Source organism: Takifugu flavidus, chromosome 1, assembly GCF_003711565.1.
Source record: "Takifugu flavidus isolate HTHZ2018 chromosome 1, ASM371156v2, whole genome shotgun sequence".
Classification (NCBI taxonomy): Eukaryota; Metazoa; Chordata; class Actinopteri; order Tetraodontiformes; family Tetraodontidae; genus Takifugu; species Takifugu flavidus.
This window is the reverse complement of record NC_079520.1, coordinates 1726237-1740003: the sequence shown is the minus strand read 5'-3', so window position 1 is coordinate 1740003 and position 13767 is coordinate 1726237. Positions and strand designations below refer to the sequence as shown.

The 13767-nt window shown below is 45.6% G+C and overlaps 3 protein-coding genes across 5 annotated transcripts; 1 reads left to right on the top strand and 2 right to left on the bottom strand.

The window, feature by feature from the left end:
• Positions 1-569: 569 nt before the first annotated feature.
• Positions 570-9206, bottom strand: pgap1 (post-GPI attachment to proteins inositol deacylase 1). Of its 3 annotated transcripts, XM_057027732.1 has the most exons (26): positions 8980-9206; positions 8225-8378; positions 7871-8046; positions 7323-7494; positions 7068-7228; positions 6888-6940; positions 6732-6798; positions 6527-6632; positions 6363-6421; positions 6209-6292; positions 6082-6131; positions 5944-5995; positions 5791-5868; positions 5589-5664; positions 5440-5513; positions 5309-5360; positions 5174-5240; positions 4991-5096; positions 4869-4907; positions 4613-4794; positions 4249-4479; positions 4037-4172; positions 3906-3956; positions 3630-3829; positions 3452-3556; positions 570-3376 (listed from the first exon to the last, which is right to left on the bottom strand). In XM_057027732.1, the coding sequence occupies exons 1-26, from the start codon at positions 9109-9111 to the stop codon at positions 3238-3240; spliced, it is 2802 nt and encodes a 933-aa protein (XP_056883712.1). In that variant the 5' UTR covers positions 9112-9206; the 3' UTR covers positions 570-3237. The 3 variants fall into 3 exon arrangements, with proteins under 3 accessions (XP_056883712.1, XP_056883876.1, XP_056883797.1); XM_057027896.1 differs by lacking the exons at positions 8225-8378; positions 8980-9206 and having other exon boundaries at positions 7651-8046; XM_057027817.1 differs by lacking the exons at positions 570-3376; positions 3452-3556 and having other exon boundaries at positions 4044-4172.
• A 516-nt stretch (positions 9207-9722) lies between these two features.
• maip1 (matrix AAA peptidase interacting protein 1) lies at positions 9723-11462 on the bottom strand. The gene is made up of 5 exons (XM_057030476.1): positions 11122-11462; positions 10942-11013; positions 10484-10610; positions 10261-10411; positions 9723-10159 (listed from the first exon to the last, which is right to left on the bottom strand). The coding sequence occupies exons 1-5, from the start codon at positions 11434-11436 to the stop codon at positions 10081-10083; spliced, it is 744 nt and encodes a 247-aa protein (XP_056886456.1). The 5' UTR covers positions 11437-11462; the 3' UTR covers positions 9723-10080.
• A 169-nt stretch (positions 11463-11631) lies between these two features.
• Positions 11632-13679, top strand: tyw5 (tRNA-yW synthesizing protein 5). Its single transcript, XM_057029750.1, has 8 exons — positions 11632-11810; positions 12048-12202; positions 12275-12344; positions 12410-12454; positions 12540-12677; positions 12791-12878; positions 12955-13071; positions 13303-13679. The coding sequence occupies exons 1-8, from the start codon at positions 11730-11732 to the stop codon at positions 13599-13601; spliced, it is 993 nt and encodes a 330-aa protein (XP_056885730.1). The 5' UTR covers positions 11632-11729; the 3' UTR covers positions 13602-13679.
• The last annotated feature ends 88 nt before the right edge of the window (positions 13680-13767 follow it).

Below are 13767 nucleotides of genomic sequence, written 5' to 3'. Positions count from 1 at the left end.
CACAATTTTTCTGTTACACACGAATGACACAACTCTGTTCAAAAGAGGGGGAAATCTATTCTGCCCGGGAGACAATATTACGTGGTGCAATATTTAAAGTCAAGCAACGGTGTATAATGCAGCACATTCATAACTATTGTTGTGTTATTTACAAATTATACAAGAAACATTCAGATTTGCCCATTTTATCTCCCATTTCTGAAGGCAGTAAGGATGTAAGGCGGAAATGGAGAAATCACCTCCAGCGTCGACGCGGCGGCGGCTGCCGCAGCTCCGACCGGGGAAACCGCGACCTCCAGTGGTCAAAGTGGAGAAGTGCAGCAATGGTAGAGCAGTTACTACATTTGTCTTTTAATCCTAAAACACATTTTTAAATTTACTGAATATCAAGGCAGGAAATCACCCGAGAACTGGAGATTTCGATTTGTAAATTATCTGGAATTTTGTGCCACAACATGAAGAGGAAGTAACTGTTCAGCTAAAATGAATAAGCAAAAGTTCAAAACAATATAAGCGGCCTAAGTACCTTCAACTGGATTTTTAAAAGAAATTTAAGGACAATCAAGAAATTTTGTACATTTTTAGCTTTTATTGTAACAAAGGTGCCAAAAGTTGCACATTTACAATAATGACAGATAAAAATGTGATATATAAAATTCCCAAACCAAAACATTTTAACAGAATGAATAATGATTAAACCTGAGGGAAAAGTACTCAAAGTTCACCAGATAGAAAATAAAATAAAAAACACACATGGGGCAGCCAGCAGTGTTTTAAAAGTCACTCCAGGTGGAAGAATATTTAAAAAAAAAAAAAAAAAACCTTAAATGAACCAGCAGAAGAATCACAGTTCGTTTAATGTAAAACATTAATTCAGGTTGGATCTCAAACAATGATTTGCTACAATTAGATACGGAATTTAAAGACAAACCACCACATATCATTAGTATGAAATAAGTAGTAGTGTGAAATCTGATACTTTAAATATTTTGTCCCATGTATTGACTGTGTATAAAACCTTCCCCTTTAATTTAAATTCTAAAATTGACTCAATAATGCGGCTCCACTTCCTGGTGATCTGAAAATAACCCCACCAGCACAAGATGGCTGCACTTGTATCTTACAGTAGATACTTTGGCTTCACTTTTTAAAAATTAAATAAAACAGGACAAAGGAATCGATCCTAAAAAAGAATTACCATATATCTTTCATCTAAAAAGAGCCCCCTCTGTAGGAATCAACACCCTGGAGGGTTAAACCCTGTACCACGACATGATCACAGTGAATACAGATATAGATATACATCACATTTATATATTTGTATTAAAAACACTCATGTCTTCTACTTTAAAGTAGTGAAAACCACTGAATCACAAGGCCGATAATGTGCATCAAAAGCACTAAAACAGCACAAAATGGACGAGTGCACGGATCACCAACACCACTAGTCACTGTCGAGATGCACACGGAGACATTCAGTGCAGCTACATTCACATTAGGAACAACAAGGGCCTTGAGTGGTCCATAAAGAACACATCAGAATTCTAACGTCACGCGCACAACTTTAGAATGCGACTGTGTCAGAGAAGCGACGTTATTGTGAGCTCAGCACACAAAGGCAGCCGTGCAGGTACATTCGCTGCTGTGACTCTTCAACGACGAGTGGACGGTCTGACCAGGCAGACAGGTGTGGAATAAATAACCGGTATTAAAATCTGCCTCGGGATTAAGCAGGAAGGCACTGCGTCAGCAATAGCAACAGCAGGGTGACTTGTGATTAAAAAAAATAAAGCTAAACTGAAAAAAATCCAGGAAGAAATGAGCTGATTGAGCTCCACTACTGGGATTACTGGGAGGGTCAATACGGGACTGAGGCGGAATACTGGGAAGCATAGAAATCCAGATCTGAAGGAGGGTAACAGCAGCTCGTGATGTTAACAATCTCTCCATGTTCCACCTAAAGATCATTTGAACCTGATTTGTATCACTAACTGTTGTTAAGAAAGTTTAACTGGTTTAACAGAAATAAGCAGGAGTTTTTTTTGTGTTCCTTAATCATTGTGTGCCAGCAGACACACGTTCAACTACCGAGGGGACTAAAAGCAACCTTTAAAAGTGTTTATAACTGACATCCTCATTGATTTACTATGTTATAACACCTGGTGCGTCACTACGACATAAATGTTACTGATGTAATGTGGTAAAAACAACTGGGGAGTTTCTCTTTGGTAAAAATGTAAAAAGTGAGTGGACGAGTGGAGCTGTGTGATCTGTGCTTCTGTCCTCAACTCCGGATCATCAGACATTAGATCCTCACTCCTGTTGTGGTGACCGGTGCAGCCTCATGGAGCCTTACAGAAGCCCGAGGGTGGATGCACATTTGTTAACGAGAAAATGTAACAAAGACGACATTAAAATACTGCAAAGTGACATAATTATTTAGGAGCAGCTTGATTCAATTTCCATTTCAATTCCTTAAAGAGACTTGATTTGTTTTATGTTGTGACTTCATTAGTGTTAAAAATCTCAAAAGTTAAAAAAAAACAACACATTAGGGTAAAACAGGCCTCATGTGCCAAACCGTGGCAACTCAGCAGCTGGACTGGATCGTTCTTAAACTTGTTCCATTTTCCTCTTCAAGTTTCTTAAATACACAAGTGTAGCTAAAATGAGCCGCAGCGCTTATGCTAATGTTAGTGTGACCTTTGAGCTGAAGCCTCGTCTGACCTCGGACGGCGTAAAAACGCCCGTCTGACAGCAAGAGCGCAGATGTGAGTGACGTCCAGGCCTGAATCAATAAAACTCATCATTGGAGACAACAGAAGTTAAAATACCCAAACCACAAATGACGGGTTCGAGCCTCCTCTGCCTGAACACTGCTCGTTTCTGAGAGTTCTACGTGCGGCAGCGGCAACAGTCGACGCGCAGCCAGAAATCCCCGTTAGCGTTAGGCAGTGTAGGACTTCACAGCACAGTGGCCACGTGGACGGGTGTCACCGAAACGGGTCGACACCCGGTCGGGATCCTCCGAGGCAGAGCTATAGATATACAGAGTAAGGCAAAGACGGTCTCGGGGCAAATCTTCAGCAGTATCTGCACTCCTCTGCTGTCGTGATAGAACATGATTGCTATGGAGTGTTTGGTGGCAACATTATAGATATGTGTGTCTATGGCTCTGCTCCATGGCACTGGGGTGGTCTGTAAATGACAGAAAGGCTTGTTATGGCAGAGATACCGTCAGAGCAGACCACACAGGGCCAGGGGCGCCAGTGCCGCCAGCAGGAAGTAGGTGATTCTGTAGAGATGCAGTGGACAGAAGGTCGCCACGGCGACGGCCAATGGGAGCGGCAGACGGGAGGCCAGAGGGAGGAGTTTACTGGAGGAGGTGAGGGAGATGTCGATTAGGAAACTGTAGAATGACGAAGGGCGTGCGCTGGTGGAGCGATCTCACCTGTTTCTGAGTTTGAAGGTGTTGCCGTTAATAAGCAGCATGTAGACGATGATCAAAGGCACGATGTGAGGCCAGCAGGGGTCAGGATCCAGCTGCCTGGAATACCTACAGGGGGCACAGCCAGGATGAGCTGGAGGCTGCTGCCTGTGTCCCCAGGACCCTCATAGAGCTGCGTTACCTGAGGTTACGGCTCCAGTGGATGAGTGACGGCGCGTTGAGCACGAGCGGAAGAGTGAAGAGCGCCGACAGGCAGAGGTGCAGCTGCAAATCATCCCTCACGTCCTGCAGGGAACACTCGGACAGAAGGGGGGCGCCGTTACATTCCTCAGACCTCCTGCCCACCGTGCCGTTCCCAGCCTCCTTGTGCTTCTGCGGTGCCTGGAAAAAACGGTGGAAACACTGAGCTTCCAAAGGGGTTCGGCAGGAATCGAAGGAGAGACCTTTAAACATTTACCAGATTCAACATGTGACTCAGCGACCTCTCCGTCATCTGGAGCCTCAGGACCTGCGGCCACAAACAGTCCATCGATAATATTTAACACGGACAATGCTGCTGTTATACACAAATATTGTGGGGAAGTTCACCCTGTACAGGTGGAGCAGGAAGACGGTGAACATGGCTAACGCGGAGCAGGACGTCCCCCCGATGACAGCCAGACCCAGAACGAAGAGGAGCTGCGTCCGTGGTCGCAGAGTACCGCAGTCTCTGGAGACGGACGGCCTGCACGCAAGACCCAACGAGTGCACGTTGAAGGGACTCGTCAAGAAGGCCAAGCGCCGCATCGCATCCTTCTTACCTGTGGAGGGGCGCTAACGTTAGCGAGAACAGTCGTATGGCCACGCGCAGGAGAGCGCTGCCCCAATACGCCACCGCTGCGCCAAAGACGTAGAGCAGCGGCGACACGATGTGACGCCACGTCTCGGGAGGCGCCGCGTCCTGGTTGAATGTCAAATCCGGGGTGGTCGGAGGAAGGACGTCGATGACGGGCAGGTGGAAAAGTGACCAGATCTCTTGAAACCAGCTACAGCTGAGAGGAGGGCAAATCAGCAAGGATAAAAATAGGATATTGGGAATTTTTGAGAACTTTACGACACTGAAAGGCTCTCAAGATAACAATGGGACACTGAAGTGGAAAACACTTCAGCACTAGACTGGTCTACCTGAGCAGGAAGTGCAGAATATAAACAGTCAGGCTGATTTTGTGGGGCTGCAGGCCTTTTCCCACCGCCCGGCTCATTGGTGCGACTCCAGACTCCAAGATGGAGGACAACTGCCCCCCACAGGCCAGGAGGAGAGTCACAGCTGTGTACACTGGCACAACGGCACCGTAAAACCTCAGAATCTGCCACACAATAGACAGTTTCAAACAACGTTCAATCAAAAAAAAAAAGGTTGAAGCTAAAAAATGAATCTCACCTGTCCCAGAACTCTGGGTAATGAAGTCCTCACAGAGACCTAGAAAGGGATCCCAACAGGTTGTTTAGTTCCTGGTGACATTTCACCTTTTTTCAGTACAAAATTGGTGCCACAGACGTCACCCTGTACTGGCAGTTGGGGGCCGTGTGGAGCTGCAGGAGGACGTCGGAGCTGTTGTCTGAACGACTGGTGTGGAGCATCCCTGAGATCTCGGTCAGCGAGGGCACGCTGGCAAACAGGTGAGCGGAAACAGTGGGTGTGAGCTCAGTCTGAGAGGGAGGAACAGAAACCCTGACGGAACTCACCCGACCGTGGTGGAAGAGTCCTCCCGAAACCAGGGCACAGTCATGACGTACACGTTAGGAAGTCTTTCTGCGGACAAACCATAACCACCGTAATCTCACCTGTTTTAGACTAGTGGCATGGATACACAAACGTACCTTTCTGAGCTTTACACTGGCTGGCAACAGTGATCCTGAAGGCTTGGTAGACCTGAAGACGTGTTGGGAAGTTATAAATACTGAGGGAGGAGTTAGAAACCCAGCAAAGTTGTTGCTTTAATGAGCGTGACCTGGTGGAAGTGCAGCAGCCTGATGGTGTGTAGCAGTCCAGAGGAGGGGACGGTCGCCTCACTCACAGTCAAACCTGCAAAACACAACGTTGCCTCCTCAACCCGCGTCTTTTCTCCCAGTCAGTTAGAGGCAGAAAGCGGCAGCTCACCCGAGGACAGGACATGCGTCACCGGCAGAGTCAGAGTCTGGGACGCTCGTCTCTGCCACTCGCACTCCACCGTGAACTGGAGAACAGGCGGGAGTCAGAGCAGATCAGAGACCGACCCGATCACCACTGAGCTGACGTCACATTTAAAAGACGGCCACAGCAGGGGGCGGGTTGTAAAAACGAAGAGAGTTTTTCTGATCACCTGTTTGCCGTTGAGGTTTGAGGCAGAAACAACCAGATGAGTGACGGCTGCCAGGTCAGCCAGAGTCAGGACCAGGACCTGAGGGGGCAGCAGGAGGTTAGGAGACAGCAGCAGCTCACACTCAGCTGGGCCTCCCTGCAGATGATTCTTTACCTTGTACGGCGACAGAAGCTCAGTCCCCAGGGAGAGATCCACCGCATGGGCACTGGGAGCACGAGGAATATAGACATAAGAAAGAAACGGATACTGGTTGAGGATTCAGGCAGCGTGGAGGTGAAATGGGACTCTCACCATGAAGAACCGTTCTTGTGCATGCAGCCAAACACCCAGCCGCTCATCTCCTGTAAAGGACAAAAACTTCAGAATAATCGGCCGCTTCTTTGCTTTTGGGCCAGAGGAGCACAAGCTGCAGCCTCACCAGGTCGCTGCTGCGGCAGTAGAAATGGCTGTAGGCTCTCCTGCGACTGGACAGAGCAAACAGGAAGTACTTCGCCTGCCCTTCCTGTAGGGAGAGCACAAGCGTTAACATCGTCTGATTGGTGGTAGAGGTGTGACGGCACAGCGTGCAGGACCTTCGGCGTGCTGTACGCCAGACGCAGCGTGTTGACTTCGCTCCATGTTTCAGGGGAATCTGCGCAACAGAAACAGGTTCCGGTATAAATCTGACGGCAGCAACAGTAGCAGCAGACGGAGATACTGGACCAGCTCCTACGTTCAAGGTTTTATTCTTCCTCACCTACGATGGAGACGGGCTGATCTTGTGCGTCTCCCAACATCCTGACAGGATTTCTGATGAAGTGATGAGTCAGCACAGACAGTCTGGCCTCTGGATTATCTGTAAACTAGTAAACATATAACATTCCTTAAGTTGCAACAAAAAAATAAGCTAAAGTGTACTTTAACCCGCCCCCCCTTCCAGGACAGATGCGACGTGTCCTCACCTGTCTGGTTTCAGGATCGATGAGGTCAAAGAAGGCCCTGACAGTAGCAAGAACTAGTTCTTTGCACCTGAAACGCAAACAGGCTGCTTAGAATGGACCTGGGAAACAACAGAACCGCTCTAATAGATGGAAACCAGATAGAATCCATAATTTTACCAAACAATGGACAGATGGTCCGTGGACACCCAGGTCCTGGGCACTGCAGTTGCCTGAATCAAAAGTCATTATTTGGTTGTTGGATTATGCTAAAAATGCACCAACAGAAAGAAACCGCCCGTTTAAACGCAGGAAGGAGGTTTGAGTCGATAACAATGGAAGAGAAGAATAAAAACTCACCACGAGTGACAACTTGTTGGGGTCTTTGGGGGAACAAGGCAGAGATGTCAGGCCAGAGCGAACCAGGTAGTCGCGGTAACCACCCCCGATGGACAGAACTGTGACATTCCTGAGCTTATTGGCCTGGTTCACCCACCTCTGTCTCACTGCTGAATAGAAATCTAGGAGACAGGAGAAGCTACGCATTAATACAGGCGATGATATAAATAATCTACTGTATGTAACGCAACTATCTGATCAATAGTTTTTCCTTACCCAGCAGGTACGGGTCAAAGGACAGCACAGGGGCCAGATGGGGGGAGGCCTGGGTGATGATCAGGCTGACCAGGTTGGGGTTGAAGCGAGGTAACGTGTACAGAGCTCGGGCCACCACTCCTCCCATGGAGTGGCCGACCACCACCACACTCTGAGGGGGGGTCCTCAGGTGCTGATGGGGGAGGAGGAGCAGACGTAAGCATGAGTAAAGTGGCTGGGCTTCAGCACGATTCGGTCTTCAGACCGACCATCTGTGATCCCTGAAGGGTTAAACAGTGAAAATCAGATCTGACGAAATGCTAATGTTGCCTGGAAATATTCTGCGTACTGCATGTTTTTTGTCTGATGCCTTTTGCTTCTTCCAGTCTTTGCTTTGAAGAGCCGACTGATGCTCCGGTGGAGCCGGGGTTCATCCTTTGGGATTATTAACAGCACTGGTGTGAATTGCTTTGTTTCAGGGACATTCAAGATTTCTCTCAATACAGTTAAAGCTGTGATTACCGACGAATCTAAATGTTCATTTCCACTAAATGCATCTGAGGCCTGACCTTGTAGAGCCTCAGGATGGCCTTAATGCTCTCGTGCAGGAAGTGGGTCTGCTTGAGCAAACTGCCGCCGTAAAGAGCCACCAGCTCTTCGTTGAAGTCCACAGTGAAGACGTTGAAGTGGAGTCCGCCCTCCATGCTTTCGGCCTTCCTCAAGGCCACTGAGCCCAGGGAGCGAGCTTTGAGGTGGGAAGAAGACGGGCGGCGGTGAGACCGGCCGGTGGGTTCATTTAAAAATGTAGCACCAAAGAATTACACGATGCAACAGTTGGCTTAAGAAGGATTCCAAAAAAGACAAGACTGAATCTAAGAGGCAGCTCTATGTGATTACAATCAGCTGGTTGATTTCACAGGTACCTTGTTTGTAGCTGCCTGCATTTCCTGGCAGGAAGAGCACCGGGGCCCCGGCTAGTTTCAGGGCTCTGGTCTCCTGGGCGTACAGGCCCTCTCCATAGAGGTAGAGCCCATATGCAGGGTACAGTCTGGCCACACGACGAGGCAGGGCGACACGCTGTCCAACCACACACACACCAGTGAAGGTCAGCCTCTCGTTCATGCATTTACTTTACAGTTTCCTTTGAATTTACAGTTTTCTTTGAATCCCCCCTGTCCTGTACTCACCCCCCAGCTTCTCTACTCATTTCTTCCAGTCACACAACACAACACAACAAAAGGCTGTTTGCTAAGCCTGACTCTCATACTGCACACTTGCCCCCAGCTGTGCTCCACTTCTGGACAGATGGACACATTAGTCGAGCAAAGAAAAACCTGCATCACATTTCCAGCTGCCTTTGTAGCCACAAGGTGCAGATGTGTGGCTATACGTGGCAGATCTGCGCTTATATTTAGTCTTCCAAACATTTGAGCGACACACAACCCCCCCCCACCAGCACAGGTGAGTGGAAAAACAGGAAGCACAGTGGAATCTTAGCAGGTGTCAGGAGATCAGAAGATGATAGGAAACGGTCGTTTATGTTCAGGTTTAAACAATATATGGAAGCAGAAATGGTAGAAGGTGCAGCTTCGGCAGCAGCACAACCTGCTGCTTGAAGCTAAGCTCGGGAAAAGGTAGGTGTCGAGGTGTGGAATGAAATATTAGCCTGGCTCCTCACCCGATACTCCGGGTATTCGAACATGTAGGTCATACTGCATCTGTTCTCCTCGAACCCGGTCAGCAGCTCCCGGAGGCCGACCGCCAGAAGCACGACAGCGAAGCCGTAAAGGGCCAAAGTGGCGATTTTCATGGTTCCGGTCGGCTGTTTCTTGGGAATCACCGGTGTTTCGCCTCCATGTTTGAGACGCTGTAACGCTGTCACCCTCGCCGGGCGACTTCGAAAGACCCAAAGTACCCGCGGAGATTGACAGGTTCTACATCCAATGGGAAGCAAAGACGCGTGGATTGACCATTAGGAGACCAGAGAATGAGTGACGCAATAGAAAAACAGGAAGTGGTAGGCAGAGGATATAGTAAGCGGATTCTAATAAATATTTTATTTTAGTAGTAAAAATGTGTTTGACTTTAAGAATCATTTTGATTATAAAAATGAGGCATTGTGCATAAAAACGTATTTTAAAAAATAAACAACTCCCCAATATTCTCACATTTATTCACCTCTTTCAATCTTTCCAAACATCTGCAGGTCAGCATTAAGTAGGAGATCGAGGAGTCTGTGTCCACATTCCCACACACATATACACCACAAGGAATAAAGGTCTTCACCCTCAAGAGTGGACTCTTTCTTTGGGGATTATATACCCTTACATTAAATTAGAAATTAATGTAGCCAAAAAAGTTGTGCAGGTAAAATCATTCACTTTTCAACCACGTGAGCAAAGAAAAGGAATTACAACCAGCTTCTCAATTTTTCAGTCCTTTATCAAAAACAATAAACTGCCTTATCATTTTTCAAACATGTGAACACATGTACAGTCTGTGTCATACATAGATGGATACTGGATGTATTTCCAAGTCTGATAAGTAAAGCGCACAGGTCAAATATATAGCATGAAAAGACTGATCATATGGTGAAACCATCTTTATCTTTATGAGATCACATAATGGTAAATACTGGTCAGATCTAATATTATTCATTAAGTTCCCACTAAGTCTTTCTCACCCAGATTTTTTAAACTCAGTCTAACTAAAAAAACAACAACAGTAAGAACCAATTTAGAGATATGTCATTGGTTAGGTCACCTCAATCAAAAGTATTTTACTGCAAAAGTTTGGAGTGTTCTATCCTTGTAATTGTCCAGTCTGGAGGCACTCCCGGGGTAAACTCCCTTTGGAATCTGTCAGAGTAATAAAAGCATATACAGTATTTAAAATAAAGCAGCTACTTGATATATATACAATAACAAGATATATATGACCTATATGAATTAAGTCATACTCATAGTTAGCAGTTAGCAGCCTTCTGGTTTCTGCCTCTCTATCTCCACTAATGGCTACACGGAAAATGTGTGTCCCCTCCAGGGTGTCGTCCGGAAGACAGACGCTGGTCAGATACCAGAAACGCATCAGGATACTGACAAACTTCCTCCCTGGTTAAAAAAACCCACAATTATCATCACAATTCACATTGTTTTGTGCAGGTAACTTTATGTCATCCTGACCATTATCATCATAGTAGATTCCCACATCTCCCGGTGTGGAGTACATGATCTCGTCAGAGTTTGCAGACAGCGCTTTCTTGTGGGTTGAAGGGAGCAAGTTGCATTTTTCCTCCAGTTTTCCAATCAACTGAGAAAAATTGAATGTCAGCTAAATAATATTAGGTATAAATATTACAGTGTGTATTGACTGGTTACAGTTTTTAAAATAATGCATGTTAATTGTTTAATACTATAAAATCTTTTCCAAATGCAGGTGGGTTACTAAAATTTGAATTTGACATCTGTGGAAGAAGCCATGCATATAAGGATATTAACTAAATATACGTGATTATGTGTATGATATAATATAACTTGAATCCACAGTAAATAATCATGGCAAAATAGGGATAAGAAGGAGATGTTAAACAGTACGGAGGTGAAGAATGACTGATAAAGCCTTGAACCCGTCTCTCACTCACGTCTTTAGCCACCAGCCCCTCTAAAGCATCAAACTGACATTGTGACAACAGTCTGGACACATGAGAGAAGGCCTGCAAGAGAAAGAAATTGTGGCAAATAATAGATGGAACAAAAGTAATTACGCTCATAAAAAAAACAATAATTTCTTCGTCAAAGCCTGAACAGAACATAATACTGACCTGTTTCGCCCCCTCTGTGAAATCTTCGATAGTGAAGTCTTTATCAAAGTAAGTCTTGATAAGAACGTAGTATATTCTAGTGCGCAGCCAGATGAAGGGATTTGGGATCCCAACAAAGACCACTTTCTGGTTCTGTTTAAACCCATCCCGGTCGGAGCTATACGGACGGACCGCTGTTACCACCGCGGAAAGTGATGGAGAAGTTAATCGAGTTTTACACGAACGGTTCAGTACAGTACGTTCACTTAAAATGAAACGAGTAAAACTCGCTGTTAGTGATGTTCTGTGACAGCGTCTTAATATGGGCAGCGCCATCTTTGTTTGCCGGAAATTCTCTCAGGTCCGTCTACTTGTATCTTCCGGTGTGAAACAAATTTATTTATACATTTTGAATTACGATGCTGTACAACAATGCAAAGTAAGACGTTTTTGTTTTTGTTTTTTTTCCAAGTCAATTTAAAAGGTAGATCAGATAAATCAAATTATCTGTACAATCAACTTCGTCTTATTTTAATTTTATAGGGAACAACAACAATGTGACACCAGGCATATGCGGCTGTTCCCCCACTTCTGCGGCTGAACGAACGACGTAAAAAAACAATTTTAAAATGGAATGTCAGGAAAAGATACACGTGCCTGTATTCGCAGATATAAACAAGGATAGCTTTCTGCAAGACATTTATCCTGAGGTAAGACGAATCTTTGCTTCTTTAGATTTTCTTTGAAGGAACATGTGCTCACAGTCTCCATATAGCAGTGCAGTGTATGTTTTAACGTGCTTAGACAGAATGACAGGATAAATCAAATACATAGTGTTATGTATTATATCTGTAAGATTCTGCTATGTTTATGATGTAAAACTCAACATTTATTAAAGGACATTGCTGGGTGAGAGTGACTTTACCGAGTTATGTTTTTGCCCCCAGCGCAAACCAGCCGTGCTGAAAGGGGTTAATCTGGGGCCATGTCTGGAAAAGTGGACAGTTGAATACCTCCGACAGAAAGGATCAGATAAGGAAGTGAAGATCCACGTATCCACTGTCCCGCAGATGGACTTTCTTCGCAAAAACTTCGCGTACAAGTGAGCTGTCTCACACAAACGCACCCAGAAATGCAGAGACAAACCTCCTCAGCTACACTGGTTTATTCACAGGACCTTGCCATTCAGTGAATTTGTCAAAAGGGCATCTGAAAGAAAACACTCCGACTTCTTCCTGTGTGAGGTAACAAACGTTTTATTCGTTGCACAATAGTTACGACTGTCATATTCAGTGTTGCCTCATTGCAGGATGAGAGTTACTATCTTCGCTCGCTGGGAGAGGATGTACGCAAGGTACAAAACAGGATCATGAAGCTGAAGACAGATGCTGTTGTTTTCCTGCAGAAGCTCTTCATGGCAGCGTTTGACTCTTTAACAGGAACCTGCCGATCTTAGCCGACAGTTTCCTGACCTTGCTGAGGATTTTCACATTCCACAGTTCTTTACTCCAGAGCAGTTTTTCTCCAGTGTGTTCCGCATCAGCTCTTGTGGTCTGCAGTTGTGGACACACTACGACGTGAGCCTTCTTTTAATTTTAGCAGTGTTACTCTGTACAAGACAAAATCAACTCTTTTATTTGAAGTTATCTTGTGGAGTTATTACACCTCTGTAAGCCTTTCGCTCTTGTAGGTGATGGATAACCTGTTGGCGCAGGTAACGGGCACCAAGAGGGTGGTCCTGTACAGTCCCCAGGATGCACTGCACCTCTACCTGTCAGGCCAGTTGATGTTTACCTATTGACACCACAGAGTGGTGAATACATTATAATAAATGATAACAATTTGTCCCATCAGGTGATAAATCTGAAGTCTTGGACATCGACAGCCCGGACCTGGAGCAGTTTCCTGAGTTTGTGAAGGCGAAGCGATACGAGTGTGTGCTGGAGCCGGGAGATCTACTTTTCATCCCTGGTAGATGCTCTTAAACCGTTAATGTTTTCAATAGCGTTACAACTCATTTAAGAGAATTTAGGAATTAGAATGAGGTTTGATTTACTTTCAATCAGCTACATCACAAAAGTTATTGTACTTTACTTCTAAGTTTAGATAAATATTAACAAATCAAGATGACACTACACATGGCAAACCTACAAGGACAGTTTAGCTGTATAATAATGCACCCGTCTCCTGGTTTTACTTCAGCCTTGTGGTTCCATAACACCCTGGCCCAGCAGTTTGGAGTTGGTGTCAATGTGTTCTGGCGCCATCTACCTGCTGACAGCTATGACAAGAAGGATCCATACGGTAATAAGGACCCGGTGGCGGCGTCCCGGGCCCTTCAAGCACTGGAGAGAGCTCTGAAGACTCTGGATGAACTGCCAGCAGATTACGTGGATTTTTACGGACGGCGTATGATACAACGCATCCAAAAGCGAACATTTGTGGGGGCACAGGTTGCTGACAGCATATTACACAGCGGTCCACTCACTAAACCAGGATGAGCAGTCAGGACATGTCTGCGTTACCATTCAGCACCAGTCACTGAAATGATACAAATAAACCAACACCGGAGCACCTTTGTCACATTTACCTACAATATTTATTTGAAAAAAAGAAAAAAAGAACAAACTGCTTCGGTGCAACGCAGGCTAAAGGTTTTAGAGGGAT